The sequence below is a fragment of the Oryza sativa genome, chromosome 3, assembly GCF_034140825.1.
Source record: "Oryza sativa Japonica Group chromosome 3, ASM3414082v1".
NCBI lineage: Eukaryota > Viridiplantae > Streptophyta > Magnoliopsida > Poales > Poaceae > Oryza > Oryza sativa.
This window is the reverse complement of record NC_089037.1, coordinates 8,913,197-8,925,908: the sequence shown is the minus strand read 5'-3', so window position 1 is coordinate 8,925,908 and position 12,712 is coordinate 8,913,197. Positions and strand designations below refer to the sequence as shown.

The following is a 12,712-nucleotide window of genomic DNA, read 5'->3' as shown; positions in this document are numbered from 1 at the left end:
TCGATTTTTCTTTCTTTCTTCGCTAAAGAAGACGCTAATTGCGATCGAGTTAACCCGGTGAGAGATCGTTTGCTTTTTGCACGGAACGCGGAGGAGGCGAAGGCGAGGAGAGGCGAGATGAGATGAGATGCCGTGCGTTGTGGGCGGGCGGCCGCCCCGCGCTTCGCTTCACCCTCAATCCTTTCCTTTCTGTCGCGGCCAACTCCTCGCCACCACGCCGCTTTATTCTCTAAGAACCCCCTCCCCTCCCCTCCCCCTCCTCCTCCTCCGTCCATCGCAGCTACTGCCTCCTTCTTCTTCCTCCTGATCCTCTGCTCATCGTAGAAATCGCGATCGCCATACTTGACCTTGCAGAGCTCTGTCTCTGTCTCTCGCTCTGATTGAAGTGTTCTGCTGCCATCTCTCTCCCGCTTCTGTCTCCGTGTGTGCATATATATATGCTGTATTGGGGACGTTGCGGCAGCGGTTCTTGGGTACATGGCCTACTCCTCACGGTCTTGTGATCAGTGCAGTCACGGTAATTTCTCTGATCCTAATGTTCAGCCGTTGCCATCGTCGTCCTCCTCGTACTTTTTGACGTTCTTGTTCATGTTGGACACATGGTTGGTTTGCTTGTGCACTATGGGTAGATTAGATTTCACGTACTTTTTCAGCAGCAGAGAGCTATTGTTTTCATGGCACCAGTAGCTGGTCGTTGTCTCTTGCCTGACTAAGATTTTAACTTTTTATTTGTTGCCTGCTTGAAATATATGTGCTGTCTTGATTGAACTTCAAACAAGGCAGGCTAAACTACTGTCGGCAGTGCAATTAACGTCAGATAGACTAAAACGAGGTTGATTTCAGCAAGTAAAGCAAAATGAACTTTTAGCTTTCCTAAAGATGATACTCCGGGGAACACAAAAATGGATCCCAGTTGATCCCTTTCAGAGAAAAAATTTAGCATACCAATCGATCGATGCGTCAACATCCATGGCAAAATAGCCGATTTTTTAGGCGTTTCTTTACACATGAGACTGTTATCCGTTAGACTCGCCACATCATGTCCACTCTCTCTGAAAGAACGTTCTTGTTGCCATTAGGCTGTCCTATTCTAAGGGCTTGTTTGTGAAACAGGGACTTCTGTCACATCGGATGTTTGGACATTAATTTAGAGTATTAAACATACACTAATTACAAAACCCATTCCATAATCTTGGACTAATTCGCGAGACGAATCTTTTGAGTCTAATTACGCTATGATTTGACAATGTGATGCTACAGTAAACTTTTCATAATTATGGATTAATTAGGCTTAAAAAATTTGTCTCGCAGATTAGCTCTCATTTATGAAATTAGTTTTTTATTAGTCTATGTTTAATACTTTAAATTAGCATCTAAACATTCAATGTGACATGGACTAGAAAATTTTAGCCCCATCTAAACATTCATGGCGTGAGCGTGGCGCAAATGGTGATGGTACAGGTCCATATTATTGGTCTAGCTTCGAATCGACCTTTAGCTGTTTGATCCTAACATCGATCGCCGTGCAATCACATCAGATGAACATTTCTAACTGTCATGCATAAATCATACCACTGTGCTATTCAGAGGAGGGAAATTAAGGCACCGTTTAGATAATAGGAAAGGGAAATAATTTCCCACTTATGAAGGGGTAACTTTGAATCCTAGCCATTCATTTCCTCCACCTTATTTCATCCTAGCCATTGATTCATTTTCTAATCCCAATCCCATCCTTTATTTCCTATTATCCAAACATAGCATAAATGGGAGACTCAAACTGATTCTTATAATCCAGGATAAATTTGAGGGCCACCAAGATTTGACTGACCCTGACTGCGCCTGCGTGCCCCGTCAATCGGAGGTAGAATTGAAAAAGGAAAAGAAGATAACGCTGTGATTAGCACGGTGTAGAGAGGGGCCATGTTAGCAACGCAAGCAATTTCGTGTGGCGTTTTGTCCCTGTGTTTCTTGATCTTGTTCAATGCAGGTACACGCATCTGCCTTTCTTTTTCTATGACAGTCCAATTAACAGCCTCATACAAACAAAAACTTAAAAATTTAGTTTAGCTGTACATGACATGATGACTGATTTTTTTTTAACTGTGCAACTGTGACTATCTGATCAAAGCAAAGGGCTAGCGAAATTATGTTGTTGATAACCCATCACCTAATCCACTTACAATTAGCATCCAACCGAGCATATAAGACAACCAAAGTGTTTAAATACATCAATTTTTCTTTGCCTGCTTTCAGCGGGCAGGAAGTGTTAGGTGGGATGTTGCTCTCCACATTTCAGTTCTAGCCATGTCTGAGATCCTTCTTTGCATAGTGCCTGAAGCCCTGAACCTGTCCGGTTCTAACATTTCTGCAACGCAGAGAGGAGATCCGGCTTCATGAAGTGGCTCTGCGCTTTCCTGAAGGGGACGAAGGACGGCGAGGCCAACCGACGGCGCCCTCGGGTGACGGCAGGAGAAGAGACCACGCTCTGGGAAGAACCAGTTAGACCAAAGGTAATGTTTCTCAATTCCTCCGCAACCTGACATTTTTCTGTTCTTTTCTTTGGTTCATGGAGTGCCACTATCCAAATTCCCCTTCCTTTATCAGTTAGATTATGGTAATGATGTAGCACTATCATGGGGAAAAGAGTTTCTGAACCTTTCTTTGTTATGTTTCTAGAAGGAAGAACCACCTAGACATAACAATGAAGAAATGGACCATGCACTTGCCCTTGCTCTTGCAGACGATGCCAAAAATACAAAAGGTGCCATATTTGTGAATTCTGTGATATTATGATCATATATTTTTAACCTATCTCTTCACTAAGCACCATTGATGCAACTTTTTTTGGGTAGAGAGAAACCATGACAAGGGAGAAAACGATGAAGAACTCGCTAGAGCAATACAGGACAGTCTGAACATGAATCCTTACCAGCCTTACAATCCTTGTGCACCCTCTCAGACCCAGGCCAGGTCGAGAGGATACAGGTTAGCAAATCTGCTTTCACTAACCTGTCTACAATTCACAGAAACAGCTGGTATGTAAAGAAGCAATATATATCTTTCAGGGTCTGTGGGGGTTGCAAGCATGAGATAGGGCATGGCCATTACTTGAGCTGCTTGGGAATGTACTGGCACCCTCAGTGCTTCCGCTGTTCTTCCTGTCGCCACCCTATCCGTGAGATGGAGGTAACCTTTCTGCAATTCAGTTTAGAATGTCTGAAGGTGTGTGTGTTCAGGTGTTCTCAGGAAGTGACAGTTTACTTTATTCTGTTTCCCAGTTCACCTTGCTAGGTACAGATCCATACCACAAGCTGTGCTACAAGGAGCTTCATCACCCAAAGTGTGACGTCTGCCTTCAATTTGTAAGATTTTTTTTTTTGTGGATGAACTATTTGCAGAAGTGCTAGAACTGATTTTTGGATTAGCATGCCGTTGGAACAGCATTTGCAGGAAACCCTTTTTACGTGTTTGGTTTTTATTGCAGATCCCAACGAACAGGACTGGTTTGATAGAGTACAGAGCCCATCCATTCTGGGGACAGAAGTATTGTCCTTTGCATGAGCATGATAGAACACCTCGTTGCTGTAGCTGTGAGAAAATGGAGGTTTGTACTGCCTTTCTTGCATATGATGAATGTATTTCATGCTTACAAATACACATTAAAAATATTATTAGTTTCTCTATTTTCTCGGCAAAATTTCTATAAATTGCAATTGTACTGATTTGTCAGTTTAAAATATGAGTTCGTACTTAAGACATTTTGTGAATCCCTGCAGCCAAGGAACACAAAGTATATGTCATTAGGGGATGGACGCAGCTTGTGCATGGAATGCCTGGATTCTGCAATCATGGACACCGGTGAATGTCAACCGCTATACCATTCCATCAGAGACTACTACGAAGGGATGAACATGAAACTAGACCAGCAGATACCCATGCTCTTGGTTGAACGTCAAGCCCTTAATGAAGCTATGGAAGGAGAAAGCAAAGTGGGTTCTTTACATCTGTTTGTTCTGTAATGCATAATGCATTACTCCGTCTGGTCATAAATATTTGATGTTTAGGATAAGATTTAATCAAACTTTGAAGTTTGTTCAAATCTTGTCCTAAACGTCAAATACCTATGACTGGACGGAGTATGTGTTATTGATCATTGCATCTTGTATTTCTGCAGGGACCGCATCATATGCCTGAAACACGAGGCCTTTGTCTGTCAGAGGAGCAGACTGTGACCAGTGTAAGTACAACGCATGTCAACCTAAACAGTTTTTAGGATGGTACAATTTCTCTAATGAATAACTAACAAATCAAGGAAGACCAAGTGGTAATATGAAATCAACATCGTTCTGATCAAACGATGAGATTCTCTGATAAATACTGATCATCTAATGAGATTCCCTGTTCAATGATGTAGTTGCAATAAACTAGACAGAGTAGTTGCTTTCAGATCTTACATCCACAGTTCCACTGAGTAGCAGGTTGGCCAAATGAAATCATTGACTTTGTTCCTTTGTGTTCTGATTTTCTACAGATACTTAGGAGGCCCAGAATTGGTGCAAATCGGTTACTAGATATGAAAACCCAACCGCAAAAGCTAACTAGGAGATGCGAAGTCACTGCAATTCTTGTATTGTTTGGCCTCCCCAGGTCAGTGCATTCTTCACAAGTATTTCCATTTTCATGTAAATCAAATGCTACAATTCGTGTATCATTTGTGTGAAGTCATAAACATTCCATACAATTGCAGGCTGCTAACGGGCTCCATTCTTGCCCATGAATTGATGCATGGGTGGTTGCGCCTCAAAGGTAATCATCTGAACATCCATTTCTCCCATTTTCTGAAATCCTATCTGAACATTAATTAATTTCTTTGTATCCTGTCTGACAATGGCACCTACAGGTTACCGGAACCTAAAGGCGGAGATTGAGGAAGGTATATGCCAGGTCATGTCTTACCTGTGGCTGGAGTCAGAGATCCTTCCATCCACTTCAAGATATGGACAGGCTTCAACATCTTACGCTTCATCTTCGTCGTCCTCCTGTCGACCACCACCGTCCAAGAAGGGTGGGATCTCTCACACCGAGAAGAAGCTTGGAGAATTCTTCCTGCATCAGATCGCCAATGACACATCATCAGCATACGGCGATGGTTTCAGAGCTGCCTATGCAGCTGTGAACAAGTATGGCCTTCGCCAATCACTGAACCATATACGGCTAACCGGAGGCTTTCCTGTGTAACACAAGAAAGCACTGTCTATCAGTCTATGTCCATACTGGATGCGGGTATACAGATATCATACACACATACATATGGAGATCATATGGGTTATGGTAATGGAGTAAGATTTCGGATTTGGGTGACCTTGAGTTTTCAGAGAGGTCCTATCAGAGTAAATCAGTTAAGGAACTGCATTTGCTCGAATTAACAGGAGCTGAGGTTGCAATCTAATAAGGTGACTAAGAAACACTAATGTAATGCACAGTATGGCCCATGATAATGCAGTGAAGTATTTATATACGTCTATGTGTATAATGTACTAATTATTTACTGTTGATCTGCATGACTAGGGGTGTAAGTGGCTAACCCGCGAAACCCACTTATAGGCTAAAATAAACCACAAACCCGCTTATTTTGACCTATAAGTGGGTTCGCAGCTGACCCACTTACAGCCCTATGCATGACTGCATACAAGCAAGAGTATCTTTCAAATGAAAATTCAGCGAGAAGAGGAGAAATATTTTCCTAAGCAATCTGTTCGTTCTCAAATACTTGTCACGGGACACTATTCATGATTAAACTTCAATCATTTGTCGCTTTTTGCAAAAATGTATAAGTACTTAATTGTGTTCATCCTAAATATAAGCATTTAGCTTTCGTTCATCGTAGTCTAGTCATTTAGAAATTACTAATGTCGAAGTTGAAACAGTGATAAGTATTTAAGAAGGGAGGGAGACACCTTTCAAGTAAACAATGGCCCCTCGAATCTGAAGTATGCTGAACAGTCTTCAGTGACCTGTTAACAATCCCCTACCACAGATCAACGCCTTTGCGAATCGCAGCCAATACTCGTGCAAAGGTGCAAAGAAGCAGCGGAACCAGATGACATGCATTCTGAGGAAGCCATCAGCTGTGGATTAGCTACTCCGTTCTCACATTATGTACTGCTAGCATTGATGTCACTGAGCATTTGAACTCTGTTCTCACATTATGCACTAGCATTGAGCCATTGATGACGACATAATGGCTCTGCCGCATATGACACTACACTTCATTATATGTCTTCTCAACGAAGTTTAGCAGCACCTCTCTTCACCTGAGTTAACTAAGCATTTGAGATTGGTTCATTTGCCGGAAAAGGCCACGCGTTTCTCAGTCCATAAGCAGTGGAGACATGTCCAATATTTCCCATAGACAGTTTTGTCCATCGTGCGAGCAAGAAGTTGAACAATTACAATGTGGATCTAAAATTAACTTTTAACTTGTACTTGCATCCAAGAAGAGGCCGCATTAACAAACTATCGTCCAATAAAGAGGGATACAACGTTCCTTGCTCACTACCAGGAAATTTGAATGACAAGGCCATTCACAATAATGTAGCCGAACTCACTTGTGAATTGTAATAAGCTCACTAGGACAACATGGATAAACAGATCATCTTGGAGGCCATCTTTCAATAGTATTGTAGAGCTGAAGACAATGGCCTCATGTACCATTACAAAACTGAAACTGTTAACATACACTAAAACTGGTGGACAGAAATTTGAAGACCTATGGCAGCGGCTCTTCTTTTACCATGCACTACAAGAAAATCTGTAACCATATGAATATCCTTCCATTCCATGATATTATAAACTTAAAAACCTAGTACCATCTAGATCCTAACATATGCTACAAAGTCATTTTTCTCGCTCTAATCAGCCTCAAGTGTTATTCTGGCCCAAACATCAAAATTGTCAAGCGTGACAAATGTTGGACAGCTAATCATCTGATGCCAGTTCCGTGAGGATGGACTTCAGCGTCTCATACGTCATAAAAACAATGCCAACACTTGGGACCACTTTGCAGTACTCGGGCAAAATTCCTCTATACAATCCTCTTAAACTTTCTGTGCGAACGATATGCCCAAATGTTCCAAAAAGTCCAGTTTGGTAGACACGGGCCCTTCCAGCTGCGCCTTCCAACTGCATGCGGCGTCTTACTAGATCCAACGGAAATGTAACTGAAATATAATAAATGATAATGATCAGAGCAAGGTTCACTTAGTGACAAAAAATACAACAGATAATTGATCTTTGAGGTGTTATTGACCAATTTGCTCCAATAACAAAAGTCTAGACAGAATCAGAGCATAAACTAGTGGAACAGTGCAAAAAAATAGTTCCTATGTTATTCAACTATAAAAATAGTTTGTGGATTACATGGTAACTTCTTTAGAAGTGGGGGAAACAAATTCTAGCAAAGTGGGGTCTTTCTATTTTGCACATAATTTGTGTATTCACACAACCGTTCCACATTGTACGTTTCATTCTTGAGAAAAGCTCGTCACACCTCAGTAATACAGAATACTTTGTACTCCCTCCATTTCACAATGTAAGTCATTCTTACATTTCCCACATTCATATTGATGTTAATGAATCTAGACATATATATCTATCTAGATTCATTAACATCAATATGAATGTGGAAAATGCTAGAATGACTTACATTGTGAAACGGAGGAAGTAGTAATCAGCATTCGTTTACAGATTACTTACTAGTTGAGGATGCAATTCCTGAAAGACTTCCACAAGCCAAACTGATCAGAACAGGGGAATCATATGGCCTGGTTTAAAGATCAAAGGTAATAAATACAGTTAGAACAAATGCGAGAAGTGGCATGGATATGAATAAAGAGCCCACTTGTATCTTGTGCAACTTACCTCTCTATTTGCCAATGAGATCGCAATGTCTCATAGACACAGAAGCTTATTGCTATGCTGGGACCTACTCCCTGTATTTTAGATAAATATCAATTGGATAACGAAAGGTAGAATGCTCAAAAAGATGGGAGAGAATGGCAGTGTCGAACATTCTTACCAGCAAAGTGGCACCAAGGCCCTTGTAGAGCCCCTTGACACCCTCGTCTCTGCAGATGGCGTAAAGAGCATGAGATATGCCCCTGTAGTAAGCAGTGTTCGTCTGCAAACATTTGATGAAAAGGCTTCATTATTAGTGAAGATTACATATTAAAAATGCAAAGCTTCAATGGAAAAAGGCCTACAGTTCAATAATGCCCAAAGCAGAGAGCATAAATGCAATATGCCTTCTACCCTGAACGTGAAACTGATAAAGAAGGGAATCAACAGGGGATTTTGAGTTATCTATGTCCTTCACATGGAAATAGATGTTGTTTGGTCTAATTGCAGGGAAACTTTTTCAAATAGTGGCTTTTCAAGTGGATGAGAATCAACACAGGAAGCCAGTGATATGCAGACTGGTGACAATAGGCTTACCTGAGCAGCAAGACGAGTCCGTACTAAGTCCAAGGGATATGTCATCGAAGCTGCTGTTATTCCAGACAAACCACCACCTATCAATCTAACACCAACATCTGCACCAAATCCACCATTCCTGTCAAGACCAGGTATCATTTGTAGCAGCTGCACAGTCCAAATTTAATTAAGAAATTAGCCATATAATAATTGTGATAGAGAATGAGCATGCAAGTTCATCTGAAGAAATCTGTACTTACGTTCTTGTACCTCTCATATGTGTAAAAGCTAATTGAGGAGTAAGGTAACCGGTGTGCAATAGTTACAAGATTTCCTTTCCAGAATGCTCGGAAGCCTTCTTCGTAGACAATGCGGGATGCCTCACGCCATATGCTAGTCTTCCGCATGGTAGCCACATCTGAATGCATTCCTTGCACCTGCACATAGAATACATAAATTGGATTAACAGCCACAGTATTTTAAGTAAAATATTGTAAGAAATGTGCTTTCATTGCTTATAAAGAAAAAGAAATGAGTTTGTGCCTCGTTTCACACATCAAACCAGATCAAGATTTCTCAACAAAAGATCTTGTGCGTTGAGTTTTCTCTTCACAGTTAAGTTGTGCAAAATACTTAATAGTTGCTCGGGAAAACAAAATGCCAAAAATATTCCCCCTTATTCCACCTATCTGAAGCAGGATTAGTCCTCGCAGCTCAGCTAAATAGTAGAAACAAATGTCTCACCTTTTCTTAGTTATACAAACCCAAATATCGCATGGATTCATAGTTGTCTACACATGCTCAGAAGAAGTTAAACTACCCGGTCAGCAGCTAAGACGAACCTGGAATAGAATAGTGAGGCGGGCGAGAGGCGCGGTACAAGTCTTGCTGACGGCGCCCGCGACGCCGCCGGCAAGGAGGTGGGGCACCGTCCCGAGCTGCGGCTGGTGGTGGTGCAGCTGCGGCGGCGGCGGCTGCTGCTGCTGCTGCTGCGTCGAGTACCTCCGAGCGGCCGCGGCGGCGGCGCCGCTGTCCATCGTTGCGGCGGCCATCCCCACTCTCGCCTCCGTCTGCATCCGCCGCCCCTCCCTTCCCCCTCCGCCCCCACCAACTCTGGAGAGCGGATTCTGGTGGGCTTGACCAGATCAGGGAGCGCCGCGGGTGGGAGGAATGCGTGGGGAGAAAGCGAACATAAACCCTAGACTTGGGGGACGGACCGGCGAATCGCCACGGGAAGGGGAGGAGGGCTTTAGGGTTTGGGAATATTATTTGGGATCCCCTCTTTAGTTTTCTCCTTTGTGTATGAAGTCGGCGCCCGCGAATAAAACGACACGATGCCCGTCGAGACACTGTATTTTCTATACTGTCGTTGTCGACCCACTCCAAGAAGTGCCAGTGATACATTTCTTGTAAAACTACGGTGATGCAGTATTCAAATTGCATAGTACAATATTTTGACCACAATTATTTTTTTACTTCATACCACTCTTATCTTGTACTACGAATGTACGATGGCAGTGGTACTCATTTCAGTTTTTAATATGTCTGGAGTCATTGACTTTTAGAAATATATTTATCATTCATCTTATTTACAAAAATATGTATTTGCTATTGTAGATTTTGCATTCATGTATGTTTAAAATCAAACGACGTTATAATAAAATATATTAACAAGCGCTAGTATATTATACGCGCGTGTACATCTGGAATTTATCGCTGTGTGTATGCTTGCCGCCATAGAACGAGTTTGATGCATCACGTGCTGATAGAAACTGCTCGTTTCGCGCGTGCCGGTAGGTAGAAGAGATTTTTTCCACACCTGTGGTAGCGTCGCCCGCCACGCCTTCCAATTTTTTTTTTTTTTAAAGGAATACGCCTTCCAAGTTATAGGGTCGGTGCCGGGGAATATCCACGGCATCGCGGGAAGAGGTGCGCCTCTGCCGCGCCACGCTGCGCCGTGTACGTGGCCGCGCGCGCGGCCGCCCGACCGACACCGTGGCGTACTGTCGTCTCGGGCCGTCACGCGCACGGCCGGCACGGGCAATGGCTGGGCCGCGCGGCACGTGAAGGTTCACCGTTTCCGTAGGCCGCCGCCTTCTCGCGGCACACGGAGATGGGCAAAGCAGCGGACCGTTCTAGCCGGCGTCGCCTAGGCCTAGCGCTGCAGCCAGGGCCTCCTACGAGTACTAGACTGGACCGAGCCCAAGTGACTGTATTACGTGGGCCAATTGCAATATCTGTATTAGTAACGTGGGCCAAGAAACGGGTGCATCGTAACAGTAGCACATGGGTCAAGCTGGGCCCACCGGAACAGTCACAGCCTCACAGTTCACACGACTCGTAGTAGCGGCGGGGCCACTGGCGTCCGGACGTACGCGCAAATTGGCGGCCTGACAGGTCGTTTGCTCCTCGTGGCCATGGTAGTTGGTCTCCCGGGAGCATTGTGAATACCGTCTTCAATGAATACGACTGCAGCAAGAGAGATCAGCAAGGCTGCTGTTCCCGTGAGTGACCACCGGAACAGGGATGCCATCCTGGATCTTTAAATAGCATCTTAAATCACGATCCTGAATCTTAAATCACGAGTTGCAGTGCTTTTATACCACAGTACTAATATGTCTGTCAATGTGCGTAATGGAATGGAGACAAAAGACAATGGACGGATGGCTCGGTCAGTTGCAATCGCAGAGAAATCCAGCCGATCACAACGGCAGCCCCGGCTCGCTGATCATCCGACAACGCGACACCGCGCCATGGCGCGAGCACGAACGAACGAGCCTCGTAATGGGCGAAACCACCCGTAGCATGTGGCCGTTTTCATCCCCCTGGACGCTACTCGTTCGTTGCTGATTCTTGCCCCGCGTCGGACGGCTTTGCCTTTGGATTCTTCCAAAGCCATCGATGGGATCATGACAAACACTCATCTTTAGCCAAAGTACTCAACTCCATGGTGCAGTACTACTAGTATTTAGGGCTTTCATTTCTAGCGTTTCCAGCTTCACACTTTCGCCGGTTTCCCGAGCTTTGCTGTCAAAATGTACAGCGTCCAATAGGCCTCTTTTTAGGCTGTGGTCTCGCCGAGCGTAGGATGAGAACTCAATCACCATGAGATTCCACGACAGGACGGAAAGCTGGTTCTTTAATCCACTCATCGGACCAGGACAAGATTCTCCCAATCATTTCGATGCATTTTCCTCATGTCCGTGCGTTTGTGTATTAGTAAAATTCGTGATCCTTATCTCTCCTCGTGAGCTTCCTCTTATCGCGTACTAGCAACCACTGCGTTGCTGACTACGGAGTACTAATCACCTTGTTATTATTCGATTCACATATCACCGTGACCGTGTGTGTCACATGGGTTATACTCAGAGACATTTGTCATATCTGCTAGTAGTAGAGTGTTCATAAAAATGCGATCAAAGATGATGTTTGTTTTACTGAAGATCCAAATAAAGTTAGGACACGGAAAGCATAAAAATTATTAGCACATAATTATTTGAGTTTTAATTATTATAAACTTAAAAAAATATCTAGCTGATATTTTAAAATAACTCCGATATAAAAATTTTACATACGAAATAAATCATTTAGCAGTTTAAAAATGTGCTAACAAAAATATGAAATAACATAGGTAAGTGAATAAGAAAAGAGCGGGTCAAATTTAACAGCAAAACTGCAGGCAAGCAGCTTAGTATGCTGCATTAGTTAGAACACACGACACAAGGGCGTAGAACCCCGGGGGCCCCAGCGGCGTTGTGGATCTTGCAAATGTCTCGCAGATTTCGCATGGTAACAAAAAGATCTGCATGGCGCGTATAGTACTTCCCAAAGCCACTGCTTCAGGAGAGAACTTGTTCTGGGCAACTTTGGAGCACAGCATATGGGAGATCGGTGCCGAAAGAGGATTCGTCGTGGACTTTGTGGTGCAGTAGCTCTGGATGTTGTTGGATCGGTGTCTAGCACACGCATTGTATGCCGTCCAAGACGTGTACTGTGTAGTGGTATTTCGTCTCGGAAAAGCTTGAACTGTATAAGCCATATTTGTTTGTGTTCTCGCTTGCACATGTGAGCCAGAAAAGAGGCGGACAAAGATACGAAGTACGTGTTGATGATTAAAGAATGGCACCCAAAAACCTATTTCACGACCATTTCCGGAATAAAGAAGCTTGCCACATGTGCCAAACAAAGCGGCCGGCTCTGTAAAGGATCGAACGATATCTAACGTCTGTTTTATGTTGGA

The 12,712-nt window shown here is 43.5% G+C and overlaps 2 protein-coding genes across 5 annotated transcripts; one reads left to right on the top strand and one right to left on the bottom strand.

Annotated features, from left to right (window-relative positions):
- The first annotated feature begins 56 nt into the window (after positions 1–56).
- LOC4332368 (LIM domain-containing protein HDR3-like) lies at positions 57–5,518 on the top strand. 4 transcript variants are annotated; one of them, XM_015776926.3, is made up of 13 exons: positions 57–517; positions 1,796–1,987; positions 2,377–2,510; positions 2,677–2,761; positions 2,853–2,985; positions 3,066–3,186; positions 3,279–3,362; positions 3,485–3,604; positions 3,777–3,989; positions 4,175–4,237; positions 4,532–4,647; positions 4,748–4,806; positions 4,901–5,518. In XM_015776926.3, exons 2-13 carry the CDS (start codon positions 1,921–1,923, stop codon positions 5,236–5,238), a joined length of 1,533 nt encoding a protein of 510 aa, XP_015632412.1. In that variant the 5' UTR covers positions 57–517; positions 1,796–1,920; the 3' UTR covers positions 5,239–5,518. The 4 variants fall into 4 exon arrangements, with proteins under 4 accessions (XP_015632412.1, XP_015632415.1, XP_015632414.1 ...); XM_015776929.3 differs by lacking the exon at positions 1,796–1,987 and having other exon boundaries at positions 2,680–2,761; XM_015776928.3 differs by lacking the exon at positions 1,796–1,987.
- A 1,126-nt stretch (positions 5,519–6,644) lies between these two features.
- On the bottom strand, positions 6,645–9,703 carry LOC4332367 (uncharacterized). Its single transcript, XM_015776930.3, has 7 exons — positions 9,315–9,703; positions 8,733–8,909; positions 8,494–8,640; positions 8,078–8,179; positions 7,921–7,991; positions 7,756–7,823; positions 6,645–7,220 (listed from the first exon to the last, which is right to left on the bottom strand). Exons 1-7 carry the CDS (start codon positions 9,546–9,548, stop codon positions 6,979–6,981), a joined length of 1,041 nt encoding a protein of 346 aa, XP_015632416.1. The 5' UTR covers positions 9,549–9,703; the 3' UTR covers positions 6,645–6,978.
- Between the last annotated feature and the right edge of the window lie 3,009 nt (positions 9,704–12,712).

What these genes read in the sequence shown, in the direction of transcription:
- LOC4332368 (XM_015776926.3), top strand. Translation starts at nt 1,921, where the DNA reads ATGTTAGCAACGCAAGCAATTTCGTGTGGCGTTTTGTCCCTGTGTTTC. An exon ending in AAGAACCAGTTAGACCAAAG is followed by an intron (nt 2,511 to 2,676) that starts GTAATGTTTCTC and finishes TTATGTTTCTAG; the next exon opens with AAGGAAGAACCACCTAGACA. An exon ending in CTATGGAAGGAGAAAGCAAA is followed by an intron (nt 3,990 to 4,174) that starts GTGGGTTCTTTA and finishes GTATTTCTGCAG; the next exon opens with GGACCGCATCATATGCCTGA.
- LOC4332367 (XM_015776930.3), bottom strand. Translation starts at nt 9,548, where the DNA reads ATGCAGACGGAGGCGAGAGTGGGGATGGCCGCCGCAACGATGGACAGC. An exon ending in GCCTCACTATTCTATTCCAG is followed by an intron (nt 8,910 to 9,314) that starts GTTCGTCTTAGC and finishes TTCTATGTGCAG; the next exon opens with GTGCAAGGAATGCATTCAGA. An exon ending in GGACTCGTCTTGCTGCTCAG is followed by an intron (nt 8,180 to 8,493) that starts GTAAGCCTATTG and finishes AAATGTTTGCAG; the next exon opens with ACGAACACTGCTTACTACAG.